This window comes from Octopus sinensis, linkage group LG14, assembly GCF_006345805.1.
Source record: "Octopus sinensis linkage group LG14, ASM634580v1, whole genome shotgun sequence".
NCBI lineage: Eukaryota > Metazoa > Mollusca > Cephalopoda > Octopoda > Octopodidae > Octopus > Octopus sinensis.
Window position 1 is genome coordinate 64,571,527 of NC_043010.1, and position 18,055 is coordinate 64,589,581.

General features: G+C 36.5%; 1 protein-coding gene across 2 annotated transcripts in view; it reads left to right on the forward strand.

Annotated features, from left to right (window-relative positions):
* LOC115219171 overlaps window positions 1–18,055 on the forward strand; it is a 53,133-nt gene that overhangs the window by 12,703 nt on the left and 22,375 nt on the right. For both annotated transcript variants that reach the window (XM_029789278.2, XM_036509122.1), the window contains exons 2-3: window positions 1,188–1,274; window positions 3,580–3,732. In XM_029789278.2, coding sequence (XP_029645138.1) covers window positions 1,188–1,274; window positions 3,580–3,732 — 240 coding nt within the window. The remainder of the gene's footprint in view (window positions 1–1,187; window positions 1,275–3,579; window positions 3,733–18,055) is intronic.

Consider the following 18,055-nt stretch of genomic DNA (forward strand, 5'->3'; position numbering starts at 1 on the left):
CAGATATTAGCATCAGACAGAGACATAACTACTAAATAAAACCAAGCTTTGAAATATTTTTTGATGTCTTGTTATTTGCACTGCAAACACTCGATGTCCGTCTATTTGGCGTTGAACTGTTAGTGTAATGAATCGTTGTGACTTGACACTTGAACTTGCTAATCTTATTGTATACATAAGTAAATATAGATTTGTAGCATATCTCAACCGAATAATCCACATAATTAATCTCATTAACATTCTTACTAATTATGCTAGTCTCAAACTCCCAATGGTAAACTGTAAACTGTAAATTAATAATCATTCATAGAAATATTACATTTCTAAATATCTCAGAGAGATATAAGCAGTAGTGGTACGATGGAGTAGTTGTATACTGTCAACTTAATGTGACAGTCCCATGAAGGGAATCATACCACTGCTATTTAGCCCTAGAAAGCAGCAGCGCTTCCTGTCGGCCTTGACACATTTCAGAAATTATAATTTGGAACGAAAATATCATCTTTATATCTATGACAGGCACTAAGCTGCCTAACTAGACTTAATGTTTTCTTTTTCTAAATCTCTAAGAAAGTACAAGTCGGCTAAAACAAGGTCAATAATTACTCCCATGGTAATGCCTCTATTCTGCCTAAGTACTTTACTATTAAACGAAACATTTCCATTATATGATACTAATTTTATTAATCATTTGAAATTATCATTTTAATACATTTTACTTTGAATACATTTTACTTTGCATTTAACATAAACGTTCTCTATTCTTTATCGAATGCAAAACTTCCATTATCTACCTAATGCTCAATAATAAACTAAGCCTGCTAGAACTGCTCTAAGTTCATTGCTATAAAAATCCCTCTCCTACATGTCTTACTCTTTACTCCAGCTCTAAACCTCAAGCCAATCACTATCTACTGTATTTTATTACACAGACCTCATGATTTTATATAGTTTATATGATTATAATATCATAACATTATTATGATCCCGGCAATAAACTTTCGGTCTGTATTTTCGCTGAAAAGCGTTCCCTTCATTTTTATTTTCACTAACAAATGTTTTGCTTTATGTCATTTTTATTGCCAAGAAAGACATGAATATGATATTTTCATATTCTACTAGATTTCTAAGGTATCTCACTTGATGTTTTCTTAAAAATAAAAATTTTATTTTTATTTATATTAAAGCCCAATGTGATATCACCAAAGGAGATTGCGTCGCAGATGATAAGAGGGAAGAATATTATTGTAAAAGGACTTGCTTCAGAAAACCTGGTAAGTTTAGTAGTATTAGTGTTATTTTATATCATTTAATAGAATAACATGATACAGTTCTTACTCTCATATTTTGCATGTTCCATCATTTTGTAATAGTTTTAGATTCCTTCAATAGAGTGCGGTTTCTTATTGCTTTGTGGGTGCTATTATATGCAATTATCTGTACGTGTACATGTTCACACATGTCTGAAATACTGATTCCGTTCTGTAAATTACCATCACAGTAAAGAAGACAAAGAAGACCACGATGCGTATTCTATAAGAAGACAGAGAATGACTTAGAGCAAGAGAAAATATGTATCAATTGATAACTATGATTAATCAATTTTAGGCAGAAGTCATTAGGAAAGTTTTATCAAAGGCTACATACTTTTGAGAAAATATATAACTAATAATATGAATTTTAAATATGGAAAAAAAGAAAAATTTTAATATTTCAAAATGGATACCTTTTGTTATGGAAAAAAAACTAAACTAAAAAGCGGGTGATGTTAACAAATATACACCGAAATATCCACATAAATCAATGAACCTTCGTACTGGTTTAAAGGGATAAACAGCCCTTTGTTAAACATCTATTAATGTTATATCACCTGAAGAAATGAATCCATGGAGGTGATTTACCCGAGGTCCACGAATATTATGAACTACACTGTAATCGTGTCAGGAATACGGACGGCGGTCTTAGGAGGCATGTGATTTGTGGAAACGTGCTTATAAATTCCATCCACGCATTATTGCTATTGGTACTGTATTTATCCTATATTATATCGGTACAGCTCGATGCAACACCAAAAACTGGTTTACTAGGCAACAATATAAGACAATGGAATAGGAGCTTGATACGCATATTCAGTATATGTATATTTATATGAGTGTGTGTGTGTGTGTGTGTGTGTGTGTGTGTGTGTGTGTGTGTGTGTGTGTGTGTGTGTGTGTATAGATAGGTAGAATAAAACTTACTTGGAAAAGGATGCGTGACGTTCAATCATATGATAATATAAATAATATGCATATATACATACGTATATGTAAATACTTACATCTATATATATATATACATATGTGGGCACAGGACGTCACAAAACGTAAACAACAAAAAATACGAAATACGAATACAGGGAATATGAACTTTTTGCGAACAACAAAAGAAACAAATGGAAAACAAGACAAGCAACATAAAGAGCGACCCTTCATCAGTTGTCGGCTGTCTGTGTATCTATCTATCTATCTATCTATCTATCTATCTATCTATCTATCTATCTATCTATCTATCTATCTATCTATCTAACTGTATATATATATAATATATATATATATCGACAGATAGATAGCGTGAGAGAGAGAGAAACGGTCGACAACTGATGAAGGGTCGCTCTATGGTGTATCTCTTTTTTTCCATTTGTTTCATGTATATATTTATACCTGTTTATGAATATAAGTGTGTATTTTAGAGTATAAAATTTATAATGGACCTCAGTTTTGAACGTTGTGAAAGATCTATTCTCCGCGCAGTAAAAGTTGACAAAGGTGTTTTCTGCAATGTCAAGTTCTCAACAAAACTTTAAAAATATATACAGGTGTGTATTCTCTTCTATGAATGTTATATCTTTAAATTATCCCAGTACTACTAGGTACCTCCCAGCGGCTTTTCAATGAGAAAATATACCAAATGGAAGGACTCACAAATATTTGCAAACTTCAATAATTCAAGAATATATGATAAAAATGAAAAACCTGAAAGTCTGCAATGGTTAAAGACACCCATTTTCTCATTGGTTGGCCTGCTAAAATCATCCCCTATTGTTCTGAGAAAGAAACATACTGGATAAAGTGGAAACAAGATAGACATGGGTGTAAAATCTTTGATCATTGGTCCACGGAATGAATACTGAGTGATGGCTAAATAACAACAATGGCATTAAAAATGCGTCAATAGGTGTGAAGAAAATATATGCGTAAATAAACTTAAAAGCTGAGAATCTGTTGTTTTAATCACTAATCATTTGTGTTGTATGTCTCACACCGAAATTATGCGATATATAATAAATTAATGTTCAGGGCAGACAATGGAGCAGCGTAGAAGCAAACTGTTTGCCAACCGATCCTAATATACGGATTAATTCATTTCTCATCACTGAAATTGCTAATGCTCTTTACAGTGTATAAATCATAACGCTATCTTAATCTATAACTTTTTATATAAATTAGATACTATCTAATATTAACGAATCAATATTATTTATTAAGAGAATTATTCAAAGAAATGTTTTAATAATGTTGATATATTATTTGTTTTCAGACAGTTGTAAAGGTTATGGTGATGTTGACTTATTTGGGAAAGACCAGAAATACCAATGTAACTGTAAATACCTTAGTGACTGTCAGTTCCAAATCCTTAGTAAATGTGAAAATGGATGCTTACCTGGATATAAAGAGCCATATTGTCAAAAGAGTAAGTAAAATGATTGTTAAAAATTTAAGTAAAATGATTGTTAAAAATTTAAGTAAAATATTAGCAGGATTGGTGGAGATTACATTCTGATATACACAATTTAAATTACAATTTCATTCAAAGTGAGTTGTCCGAACATACAGCTACGCATTTCTGATAATAAGTACAATTGTTTAAAGCGTGAGTTTCTTTCCCAACATTTAAATTCTGATTGACTAAGTTTAACCAAGACGCGCAATGATATTAAGGCATGAATATGTAAGAAATATATAAAAATTGGAACCCCTTTTAGACTTTATTAATATAAGACAGTTTGAGATATGCGGAAGAGCGTTACATAAATAATCTTGTTTCCATAAAACAACAGTTTAAATCCTATAAAAGAAAAGATGTTACACTATTATTGTATACAGACAAATAACATTTAACACATTCTTGAAATACACACATGCACGCATCATCACATACACCCATATATACATAACACACACAAACACACATATACGCAATTTCCATCCCTATTTCCCGCTAGACTCCGATTCCGAAAATCCCCAAACATCATAAAACCACCCTACATCTCATCTATCCCTGGTTTCATTATACTATTGCTTTCCACCCTCTTTACTTTGTTCTATCACTTATCTTCTCCTCCTCCTTCTCTTCACTCATCATCTCCTAATCCCTTCACCCCCCCCCCAAAAAAAAAAACTGATATTCAGCCTTGACGATGCTTGCACGTTTTCCACACTCACCGGATCCACCTCTGTCTCCATCACTAACCATTTGTCATTCTCTTTTCTCAGAGTTGCTAACTTACCATTATTTGCCTACACTTTCTGAATTTCTGTCTCTATTCTTGCTTGTTCCTTGAGGATAACCCCTAATTTCTCCTCACCGTAATTTCTTCCTTCATCAGGGGTAGCAAAATATCTCTCCTACATCAAGACACTCGTTCCTGTCCGTTATCATACTTCAACCTTTGAGCATCTGACAGAAACCACATCCCTCAGTACTGTATCCGCACCCAAAACAGAACCCAATACATTATGAATTGCTTGGTACAAAGCGGAACAGCCAATCATAGAATGCAAGTTAAAGCAGGTGCTGAAGTGCGATGCTGTTTTCAGTCTCGTTATATTCTGTCAAAACGTCAAAACGTGTGAGCGTAGAAGTTAAACGATGATAATAATGATAATGTTACACTCCCACACGCACATAAGGACCCATTTTGTTATTTATTCATTTGACAATTATTTTTCTTCTATTGTATTGCCGAAAGGCGCTTGGCCATTTTAAATGTATAATTCTGTTTCTGTTGCACTTGCATTTTTTATAATGTTACATTCGTCCGATAGTAGAGAGACTCTCTCTGTTATTTATATTTTCGTATTGTAATGTACCATCATTTTCTCTTCTTTGTATGTGCATAAAGTTTGCTTTCTCTTCGTTTTCGTTCATGTTTTGTTGTTGTATACATTCGTTCGGTTTTCCTGGAGGCTTAATGCTTTTTCTTTAAGTCCCTGGCACCTTGTTGGATTCGAATAGTCTCGGTATTAAAGCGGTGCGAAACTATAATGACCTTTAAGAAACCGACTGATGAGGAACTTTGCTGCGAATGGCCCGTCTATCTTGTTTCCGTCCTGTTTACATTTTTTATGTTATTGTCTATGGTATTCCTCATGTTATGTTATCGTCTATTTTTGGCATGTTGTGTTTTCTTCGATTCCACCTGTTATGTTCTTTTTGTTCTGCCTTTGATTTATATATAGTATTCCTCTTAACAGCTTTCACATAATGGACAGACAAGTTATTAGTTTGAAGTTGTCGACAGTGTTTTCCGTTGATGCTTCTTCCTGGCACAACATTATTTTGCCTCTGGTCAACGAACCTGGGAGTTCTGTGTGGTTTTCAATTAATGTGCTTAAACGTTCCGCTATCCTTTCGTTGCATTCTGTAAATTTCTTCATTCAATCAGATCTGTCAAACTTCTTTTGATGAAACTGCCAGTATCAAAGTATCAAATTTTGCTCAGAAAGTACCAAAATTTAAATTTGGAATATTTTGCCTATAAATCAACTGAAATGCACAATATACATTATTTATAATATACAGGCTTTATTTTAAAGTGACCTCTTTTGCTCTTTTACTTGTTTCAGTCATTTGACTGCAGCCATGCTGGAGCACCGCCTTTAGTCGAGCCAATCGACCCCAGGACTTATTCTTTGTAAGCCCAGTACTTATTTTGCCGAACCGCTAAGTTACGGGGACCTAAATACACCAGCATCGGTTGTTGGGGGGACAAACACCGACATAGAAACACACACACACATACACACATATATATATACATATATACGACAGGCTTCTTTCAGTTTCCGTCTACCAACTCCACTCACGAGGCTATAGCAGAAGACAGTTGCCCAAGGTGCCACGCAGTGGGACTGAACCCGGAACCATGTGGTTGGTAAGCAAGCTACTTACCACACAGCCACTCCGGCGCCTACACATATTTAATGTGCTTTGCATCCCTGTTCAACTAATACCCAGTTGAATTATAGGTGAATTAGATTTCAATAAAAATCTATAATGGGTCCCCTAGGGTAGGGCTCTAGCACATGCTTACTAATCAGCTATGATAAGCTATGACACGCGACAACGCCAGCTACAATACGAAGACGATTTGTCAATGTATTTGTAAATCTATCAATTTATATTATTTATTTTACTCAGATGCATATTCGTTTATTTAAAAATAATATAGGGACAGTTCTTACGCCCCGACTAATCGAATTAATTGTTTGTAATACTATTTTTAGCAATAAACTATTGCCATAGACAACGGTTTAGTCCTGAAGAACCGAATTGAACGGGAAACTGGAGAGGGCATGGATGTGTGATGGCAAACGAGAACTGGGAATAATCCCCGCTTTCCCGGCATTACCGGCCAACTTATTTATTTTACTCAGATACATATTCGTGTGTTAAAATAAGACACAGACATACTTTATTCACCCAGTAATCGTATTAATAGTTTTTGATATAGATTTTTAGCGATTAAACTATTACTATAAAAGTTAATAGAGTATTTAATGGCTTAATTGCACCTAACTGATTCTAAAATATGTATATTGCCATAGGATTAGGAACGGGAATGGGAGTGAAACTAAAACGAGAACTGAACAGGGAAAGGGACAGAATATGAAGCAGTGTAATTGAAACGGGGATATGTAATGGGAATGGGAATATGAAACAGTGAAATGGCCATGCTGCAGCACCGTCTTTTAGTCAAAGAAATTGACACCAGGACTTAGTCTTTGTAAGCCTTGTACTTATTCTATCGGCCATTTTTTTCCTAACCGCCAAGCTACGTGGACGTAAATACACGATTGTTCAGCGATGGTGCAGGGACAAGCACAGACACAAACACACAAATATATACATGTATGTATATACGACAGGCTTCTTTCAGTTTCCGTCAACCAAATCCACTGACACGTCTTTGGTTGACTTGTGGCTATAGTAGAAGATATTTACCCAAGGTGCCACAGAGAGGAACGGAACCCGGAACAATGTGGTTGGAAAGCAAGCTTTTTTACCACATAGCCACACCAGTGATTTATTGATTATTAATTGATGGGTTTATATTCAATTGCGGCTTATGTTAATAAATTGCCTTTATTTAGTCTTCGTTATTGGTTGAAACAATCTGAGCACTTGTAGAGGGGAAAGACTTTGAAATCGGGTAATTCCATTCCTGCACAGGTTGCAATGTAACTCCTTGAATTAATTTTCTTCGTGATTTTGTCGCCGATCTATTGGTGATGAACCGTCATTCTGTTGCGTAACGATCCTCCCGTCTGACCTACGTAATTAAGCTAGCAACCAATGTAGATCAGGTTTTCTGTGTTGCAGGTGAGATTGGATTTAACTTTGAAGGTTTGGCCGTCTTTGTATTTAAATTCTGGCCCCTAAATAACGTAACGGTTAGTACCGTAGTTCATTCTCCTGCATTTGGTGACCGTTGGGTTGGGGGTTTCTTTGCGCGCTTTTCCTCCAGTGAGAATGAGTTTTAGTGTTTTGGGTTGCTTTTTGCTTTTGATGATTTGTTGTTTTTCTCAGATTTTTCTCATTTTTTCATCTGCAAATAAAATTGGGAGGTTTTTGTGGATGTGATCAAATATATCAAATATTCATTTGTGTTGTCTTGTTTATTCCGTTGGTGATTTTGCCACGAGGGAAGGCTCTTTGGATAAGTGTGTCATTCAATTCTTCTAGTTTTTGTTCATGATTCGATGGTTCTTATACCAAGGTACAACTTCATTTTGCCAGGTTGAAGGGAATGTTGACTTTGGTTTGTTTCGGGTGACATGATGTGAAAAGAAGGTATTGATTGGAGCCAATGGGTTTGTAGAATATGTCTGTTTCTATTTTCCCATATTTGTTTGAGAGTTGGATAACAAGAAAGGCGAGTTATTTGGGGTTAAATTCCATTGTGAATTGGATGTTATTGCTTACGCTGTTTTACATGTTTTAAAATTCAGTTAGATTGTCCATGTTTTCTACCATAAGATATAAGCAATCAATCATCCAATTATCAGAAATGATGAGAGCAGAAGAGGACCAGACTAGTTAAAATGTTACAATGATGTTATGTGCAGCGAAATCAATTTTCGAAAAATGCCAGTCGTTTGCAACCGGATTTTTGGGGAATGATGACGTCATTTCTGAAATGCCGATGAAATTATGTAGTATTTGTGGAAGTGTTGGAGGGACATATTCTAAGAGTCTTGGTGTAAGCCTTGTAGTGGGAGCCATTCTTCAATATTTTTGAAATTACATTTTGCGAGATCTCGATTCTCGTGTTATTTTTGTTTATTAAGAAGCAATAGTACCTTATATGGAAACCATGTTGTTTCTATCTTGAATTGAAAGATGTTTAAAACGAAGAGCTTCCACGGCAGACCAAATCAACTATGTTGCTGATGTGGACTTTGCAGGTGAAGATATTTTTGACAATCTCTCCTTTCTCTCTGACGTTACCAGATACTATGGCAATTTCTATCGACCAAAGAGAACATTAATTATTTCAGTACAATCTCTCTTCTAATTCGATGAATACAAATATTTCCTCATTTTGCAGAACTGTTTATTGTTTCGCACTCTGAATTCATAAGTTTCATCGAGTCAAGTACAACATTGATAACATTCTGAATCTTAATCTTTTAGGAACCACTTTTAATAATATAATATAATGAAATTATTGTATACAGTGCTCAGGTGCACCACAACTTGTCAGAAAGTGCATATAAAGTACATGCAGTAATGTAGAAATGTCTGGAAAGTGAACATGCTTGTGTGTGTATGGAGGGGAGAAAATCAAGTGTAGTGTTGGCGAATCTCAGGAAGCATGGAAGTTTTGAAGGATGCAGTGCTCCGACAACTAACAACCGATGCCGGCAGTTTGTTCCACGCTTCAGCAACTCTCAGCGTGAAAAAATGTTTCCTGAAGTCATGGGAGCAGTGCTGTTTTCTTACTTTGTAAATATGTCCACGGGTGTTAGATGGGTGGAGTTTGAAGAGGTGCTCAGAGTTATTGTTTGTGCGATGGTTGATAATTTTATGGGTGTCTGCCAAGTCAGCTGCCAGACGTCGGAGTTTCAATGTGTCCATGCCCAGGGAAGTAAGGCGTTCAGGATATGGCAAATGCCTGATGGAGGGTATTCTTTTGGTTGCACGTCGCTGAACAGCTTCCAGACGATTGATGTCCTGGGCAAGATAGGGGTTCCAGACCGGTGATGCAAATTCCAGGTGAGGTCTTTTGTTTTATTGTGCTGTGATATGCGACATTTGTAATATTGTTAATGTACATGATGTTGAGATTAGATGCAAATATACTTTACTAGAAAGCACTACTGATGAAATTATTTGGTATTGAATAGATACAGCCGATTACTGCATGTTGAGTTCTGACTATTGAGAGGTACTTCATCCCGGAAGGTAGACGTTTGCATTTGAACCTGGGTATACTGTTTTTCTTTTATTTTCTTTCATTTTCTTTTACTTGTTTCAGCCATTTGACTGCGGCCATGCTGGAGCACCGCCTTTAGTCGAGCAAATCGACCCTAGGACTTATTCTTTGTAAGCCTAGTACTTATTCTATCGGTCTCTTTTGCCGAACTGCTAAGTTACGGAGACCTAAACACACCAGCATCGGTTATCAAGCGATGTTGCAGGACAAACACAGATACACAACACTCGCGCGCGCGCACATACACACACACACACACACGCATATATATATATATATATATACATATACGACGGTCTTCTTTCAGTTTCCCTCTACCAAATCCACTCACAAAGCTTTGGTCGGCCCGAAGCTATAGCAGAAGACACTTGCTAACGTATGCTTTTGGTACCCCCCACACACGCGCACACACACGCACACACACACATACACACACACACACACACACGCATATATAAATGAATATGTATATGTGTTTCTGTGTGTTATATGTGCGTGTGTGGGTATGTGGAAATGCTTCCCCAAACAAAATACACATAATTTTTGAAGCTCCGATGAAGCTATAATTTGATGCCAGTGCATCTTATAGAAAAAAACAGCTGTAAGCTAATAAGGTCGCTGACATAATTCATTTTCTTATTCCCTCATTTATTTACTTCATCAATGGCTGCTCTGTACGCAACTGACGTTTTGTTCCGAAGCATATGTATGACGAGTTATAACACTTAGTTATACATACATACATACATGATGGCTGCCCCCTCTTTATCGAATATGGCCATTGCACGAGGCTTAACTGTTGACGGTACTGTGATCGAACGTGACATTTTAGCCCAGCTAAAGATCTACGATATCTTGTACAGAATTGACAGCTAAAACCTTTACCGGCAATAGCCGGCTGTAGTTGTAGCTGGGCTTCATGTACTTTTGCGTGTCGTTTAAGTCCTCCCGCGTAATTACACTCCTTTCCACATGCCTGACAGATCTGATTAATATGGTGTGTAGCACCACCAGCAGCGGCCTGGTCGTCAATCATCGATCTCGCTTTATGGCTACCAAGATGACTCTTGGGTCTAGCTTTACTGAGGCAGGGTCTTGCACAGTCACTGCATGTCAGCATCATAGGAAGACCCTTACCATCTGGAAGTGCAACAGCGATGCCCTTCCTGACATCACTCCTTACTTTCTTATGCGCAACTCGAGATTTCTCGAAAGTAGCTGTCCCCTCGTGCACAATCCTTCTCCACCTGCTACGGTCAATAGTTATGCCCTCCCATGTGTCAGAGGAGAGGCTAGCATCTCTTAAGGAAGACTTCAGCAAGTCTTTATAAGTCTTTTTTGGTTTATGTGGAGGTCGTTCTCATTTAGCTAACTCGCAATAAAAGAGTCGTTTTGGCATGCTTGAATCTTTGATCCTGACCAGATGACCACTCCATCTGAGCCTTTTCTTCAACACAAGAGCTTCTATACTTTCACACCGAGATCTGAAGATCGCTGATGCGGTCCTCCCACTTAATGCCATAGATCCATCAAAGACACATCTGATGGAAACGTTCGTTGTTTAAGATGGTATCGATATGTGACCAACGTCTCGCAGACATAAAAAAGAGAAGAAAAAACACACGCTTTGTTCATCTTTATCTTTGTCTTCTGCACATGTCTCACCGACTCCAGAGGCGCCTTTCTAGCCTTCCGAAAGCATCACTTGCTTTCCTAGTTCTATATGGAATTTCACTATCCAAATTGCTATATCTATTAACAGTGCTTCCCTGGTAGACTAACTGATCAACTGCACCAAGTCGTTTACCATATACATAGATATTTGGTTCACTATACTGCTTACCAGGGTAGACTGTCCTGAGGTAGTGCAAGTATCAGAAAATGCATTCAAAATGTGTTGCATATCAATCTCTGTGTGCGCTACTAAATTACAATCATCTGCATACAAAAGGTCTCTTATGATAGAGGTAGATACCTTTGTTTTTGCAGAAAAGCGCCTGATATTAAATATGCTGCCAGAAGTTCGATAATGGATGTCAACACCATATCTGCAGTTTCTGGACGCAATACAGAAAACCATCGCAAAATATATGGCAAATGGGGTCGGTGCCAGAATATCCCCCTGTTTCACTCCATTCTGTATTGAGATAGCCTCCGATATTTTACGTCTAGCATTAACCCTCCCTTCATGTTTTCATGAAAAGACCTTACCAGAGCAAGGAAATTTTCAGCACAACCAAGTTTCTGGAGGACTTTCCACTGTGCATTTCTATTAACGGTATCGAAGGCTTTTGTGAGATCAACAAAAACCTGATAGAAATCCAGCCACTGTTCCTCACACTTCTCCTGAAGCTGTCTAGCTGAGAAGATCACATCAGCAGTGCCGCGTCCCACACGAAAGCCAAATTGACTTTCTGGAAGAACACAATCTGCAACGTGTTTCAGCAGACGATCCAGAAGTACCCTGTATGAAACCTTTCCCTTTTATGCAAGGTACATACATACATATATACATACATATATATATATATATATATATATATATATATATATATATATATATATATATATATATATATATATAATAAATATTAGGGAATAAATCCAAATTTACAGGGAAAAAAATCAGATTTAGGATAAATCGATTTTATAGTAAAATATTATAAAATATTATTAGAGACAAAACCACTATTTTGCAAAACAAACAAGGAAAGACTTAATCAATACATAAAATTTTAATAAATAGTCAAAAAACCGCCACTACAATCGTTTCTTGTCTTGATCGACAATCTTCAGGTGGACTTCCAATAATTCAGTATCAAATTATGATAATTGATACTGAATTATTGGAAGTCCACCTGAAGATTGTCGATCAAGACAAGAAACGATGTAGTGGCGGTTTTTTTGACTATTTATTAAAATTTTATGTATTGATTAAGTCTTTCCTTGTTTGTTTTGCAAAATAGTGGTTTTGTCTCTAATAATATTTTATATATATATATATATATACACACGTGTATGTGTATATATATAAATATAAATATATATATATATATTATATATATATATAATATATATATATATATATATATATAAATATAAATATAAATAAATATAATATATATATATAGGTAAATATAAAAAAACACAAACTGGGACAAGAACGCAAAACATTTAGAAGATGATACAAAAAAAAAACGGACGGGACATTCGAAGCCTTCGATCTTCAGTCAAGAACCGGATCATCTTCGCAATTTCGGCTGATTAATCTTGAGATTGCTCCGAACTGGCCAGCCCCAAAGGACAATCTAAACCAAGCGCATTAGATTCCTTGGAAGAAAGCCTCGAATGTATACAAAACAAGGACGGGAACGAATAAGAATACAAAAATACGTAAAATTAATAATGATAACACGAATAAGAATACGAAAATACGTAAAAACAATAATGATAATAATGATAACAAAAACAGGACGTTACAGACAGGCGTCTTTTCGACAGGACGGGTGAACTTGAGCTGGCGCATTGAAAAAATGCCTGAAGACGAAGAGAGAAAAAAAATTGTCTAGCTTATACGGCCGTTGATCACAAAAAGGCAGGACAGCAGTCCAAAGTTATTCACGTGTGAGAAGAGAGGGGAGAAAAGCGGACAGAGGAAGAGAGAAAGAGAAGGGTCAAAGTGGAGTGCAAAGTGTGAAAGGCAGAGAAATGTAGGAGAGGGGGAGAGAGAGAGAGAGAGACAGTGTTATAGAGTCGTACCATGTATTAGAGAGAAAATGTATTTTACATACAATATCAAAAGGGGTTACGGGCGTCGCCATATAATAGGTAAATGTAAAAAAACACAAACTAGGACAAGAAGGGAAAGCATTTAGAAGACGATACAAAAAAACGGACGGGACATTCGAAGCCATCGATCTTCAGTCAAGAATCGGATCATCTTCGAAATTTCAGCTGATTAATCTTGAGATTACTCCGACCTGGCCAGCCCCAAAGGAAAATCTAAGCCAAGCCCATTAGATTCCTTGGAAGAAAGCCTCGAATGTATACAAAACAAGGACGGGAACGAATAAAAATACAAAAATACGTAAAATTAATTTTCAACCGAAAACACTGCACAGTGGAGAAAATATTCTTCCTGGTTGACATTCTTACGAAGACACATGAGCAACAAAGTCCCGGGTTTACCCTGAGCATCAATGAAGTCACATTAACAAGAGTGTTCAGAAGACATTCAGGTCCGAGACTGTGGACGGACAACTTTTAGTATTCCTTACCAATCATTTATACCCAAACAAACTGATTGTGTGAACCTTTAAATTTATGTCTTTCAAAGACCGCTACATATTCGAGACGTGGAAAGAAACAAACAAACGAAAAACAAATGAAATACTTTTACACTTACATGTCAACAAACCGTGGTCCCTCAACACTGGGGTCTGCGACTAATTGTTGATACACCACGAGGGAAAGGAATAATTCTTCGTTGAATCCAAAGTAAAACTTTCCAATACTTTCTTTTAATAAAATTGATCGAGCTGCAACTTTGGTTATCTCTAAAATCTTCAATGAACAAGAATGAAAATTTCCTGTTCTTTTCAGTGGATCTCACATATTTCTCCTTCCAATATCTGGATGGTGGGTGAGAACTTCTAATCTGAATAGAAGTTTTCTAAAAGTCATTGCTTAGCCACAAATCAGCATTGATAAAGTAGAACTATGGTAACTTCTGGAAAATTTGTTGCGATGTAGTCAGAAGTCATCCCTTATGCAGCAGTCCCCTAGTTTTGTTTAAATTATAGTTTATCATGTTTAAATGTGAATTCAAAATAGATATGGACTAGGACGTTATGGATCTAGCTTGCAGTATGGACAGAATTGTTGTTGGTTACTTTTGCAGACCACACATGAAACTAAAATAAAAGATTTTGGCTGAGGTGTTAGCGAAGAGTTTGGCGCTTGTCGTCGGTAGTCTGATTGGTCATGTGTAGACATGCGTCATTCTTAACAGATTTCTCCACAGTAAGCACCACCTCATGTGATACATCGTGTATAAAGTGCCTAAGGTATCTTGCACTGGTGCTGCCCTGATGAACTTAAATTAATCAAAATTTTCGATAGGAACTATCACCAATACTTGACAGCTGTCCTCAAAGCAACTGGTTTCGGCTCCGTCTTCTGTGGTTGGTTCCCCAAACCATACAGCGACATTTGTTAGGATGAATGGACACCTATTGTAACCATTCAATATCGAACCCACGGTCTGTCAAGGTTGTTTTTTCTTGCCTTATTTGTATTACTATGGAATTTTGCGACACTACTAAATTACACGGAAACTAGGATGGAGAAGATCAGCGCAGGTAAAATGTGGACTACGTTACAGATGTAGAGCCAGCCATCAGGCACATCGAAGTGATCAGCACCTTTGTCAGTGTCTTTGGTGCTGTGACAAGAGCAGGAATAAACCAGGAAAAAATGCTTGGGTGCAACTCATGGACCTGAAGAGGAACATTTACATTGCCAATAGTCTTGTTTGGTCCATATTTCTAGGTAGAAAAAGATGGGCAACGTAGCGAGCAGGGAGGCCAATTACCCCTTGAATAAAATAATTTAGAGGAAACCATCTCTAAAAGGTCGGGCAGCGTGCCTGAACATTTTGCCATGCATCAGTTCACGTTTCACAAGAGTGAAATAACTGTTCTTCCGCTTTTTGTGGAGGGAATGTTTTCCAGTGGACAAATGATCCATTTGCTATTTGCACATAGTATATAGTGAAGAGGGCATGTCATGTAGAATTATACGGTGGCCAACACTGAGGCTACGTGATCAACAATTTTTTTTATTTTGAACAGGTGTGGTCACTATGTTCTACACTTTGTTTATTGACAAAAGTGCAGTTCTACGTCAAGCGAAAATCGAGCGAAAACAATGGGCATCTGGAATATCATCAGGTGCTCAACACCCTCTACATGTCGAGCAATACGTTAGATGGAAGTTGCACGTTGCTGCTCTAGGAAAGATTTGTGATGGAGAAATAATTTGCTGGTCGAAGAAATTACGGGCCGGGAGCAATGTATAGTTTCAAGTAATCCATGACTTGGCGGTGGTCCCGAAGGACTGGGGATGATTTGCCAATTTGAGATAAACTCTCAAACCCGATATCAGCTGTTCTGTTCGAGATGCGCGGGAACTGCTCTAGATGCACTCGTCGAGCCCTGAGCATTGCTCATACGTGGAGTTATGTGGGAGTCATGGCTTACTGTCACAATAAGTGGATCATGTAATCATCTGAATTCATTGTGAATATCATCATTATGCCTTACCTTGGACCGGAAAAGATGGGATGTTTGAATCTACCTGCTAATTCTAGTGGAAGAGAATATGTGGTGGACGAGATTCGCTTTTGGCCAAGACGATATCAAGTTTTTCATTGTCACTTAAACATGGAAGATGGGAGCAGAAAATGCTGCCTTTCAGCAAATTAGTTGATTTTGCCAACTATTTGTGATTGATAAAGAGATTATCATCATCACCATCATTATTCTCGATGTAATCGACTTAACAACTTCCTGAAATTACTGGCCTTTTTATCGAAATTTGAAAGCGTTATTATTTTTGCAGTTGTTGTTGTTGTTGTTGTTGTAAGGCGGTAACCAAGTAGAATCGAGAGGGCACCGGACAAAATTGCTCAGTAATATTTCTTTCGACTTCACCTTCTGAATTCACATTTCCCTGATGTTTACTTTACATTTTACCGTCCGATTCGTGAACGATGAAATAAGTACCAGTTGAGTACTGGGGTCGATGTAATCTCTGAAATCTTTCGCACATTTATATGACAATCAGATTCAATTATGGCTTTCATTCGGTCATTATCGTCACAGCAGGTCGACCAGAACGTTGGTCATCTTTGGGTGAAAAAACAAATTCTGACGTGCCTTCAACACCATAAACTTCGTACATTTCTTTCTCAGTAGCTCTCTTGCCTTTAAAAAAAGCAAAATATGGCGCAAATGTCCGTTTACGCACTGAACTAACAGCTGGAAACAAAATTACGCGCAATTTGCATCTAAAGTAAACCAAGAGTAACGTCTATCAAATGTCAAAAGGAGAAAATTATAACATTCACAAAAGTCATTCAAAAATATTGTAACTATTTGCGGAAAATGAAATTATTTTCTTGCCAGCCCAATATATATATATATATATATATATATATATATGTTAAATTGAAAATTGTGAGCAAGATTAACAATATTCTTAAGTACTTACTAAACCTGAAAAAGTACAGGACAAGAAGAGTAAGTCTAAAACAAAAGAAAAGAGCTTAAAATATTGCAGCTGACCAATCAATTACGCGTAGTCATGTCTCGTTTCTCTGTTTGTTTTTCTCGTTGTTCGAAAAAATGTTCGTTTTCTATGTTTTTGTTTTTATGTTAAAGTTTCTCATTGTGTTGAACGATTTTTTGATGCCCTGTACCTATATATGCATGTATATGTAGGTATGTACATATATGTATGTATATATTAATATATATATGTATATATATATATACATCCATACATACACACACATACCTACATACATACATACATACATACATACATACATACATACATACATACATACATACATACATACATACATACAAACATACATACATACATACATACATACATACAAACATACATACATACATACATACGTACATAAATACATACATGCATACATACATACATACATACATACAAACATACATACATACATACATGCATACATACATACATACGTACATAAATACATACATACATACATACATACATACATACATACATACATACATACATACATACATATATATATATATATATTCATTTCATTTTTATATAAATATATAGGTTTCAAATTCTGGCACAGGTGCAACTATTTCTTGGGAAGTTGATAATATTGATCTCAGTAATCAACTGATAGCTTAACGACCTCAAATGGATGAAAAGTAAAATGGAAATTGAACTCAGAAACGGATGAAATACCGTCAAGCCCTTCGTGCGCGACGTTCTAACGGTTCCACTACCTCACCGTTTTAGGAGACGAAATGCTGTTAGGCATTTTGTTCGACGTGATAACGTTTCTCCCAGCTCAGCGCCTTCCTTCTTCAGAGTATTAGATCTCACAATCTCACCACATGTTTCACTATAACGTAGTGATGGAAGGGTTGTTTTGTATTTTCTTTCACAACGTAAATATAAACTGAATAGAGGCTGTTCCTTCGAGTATATACACCAGGACTAATA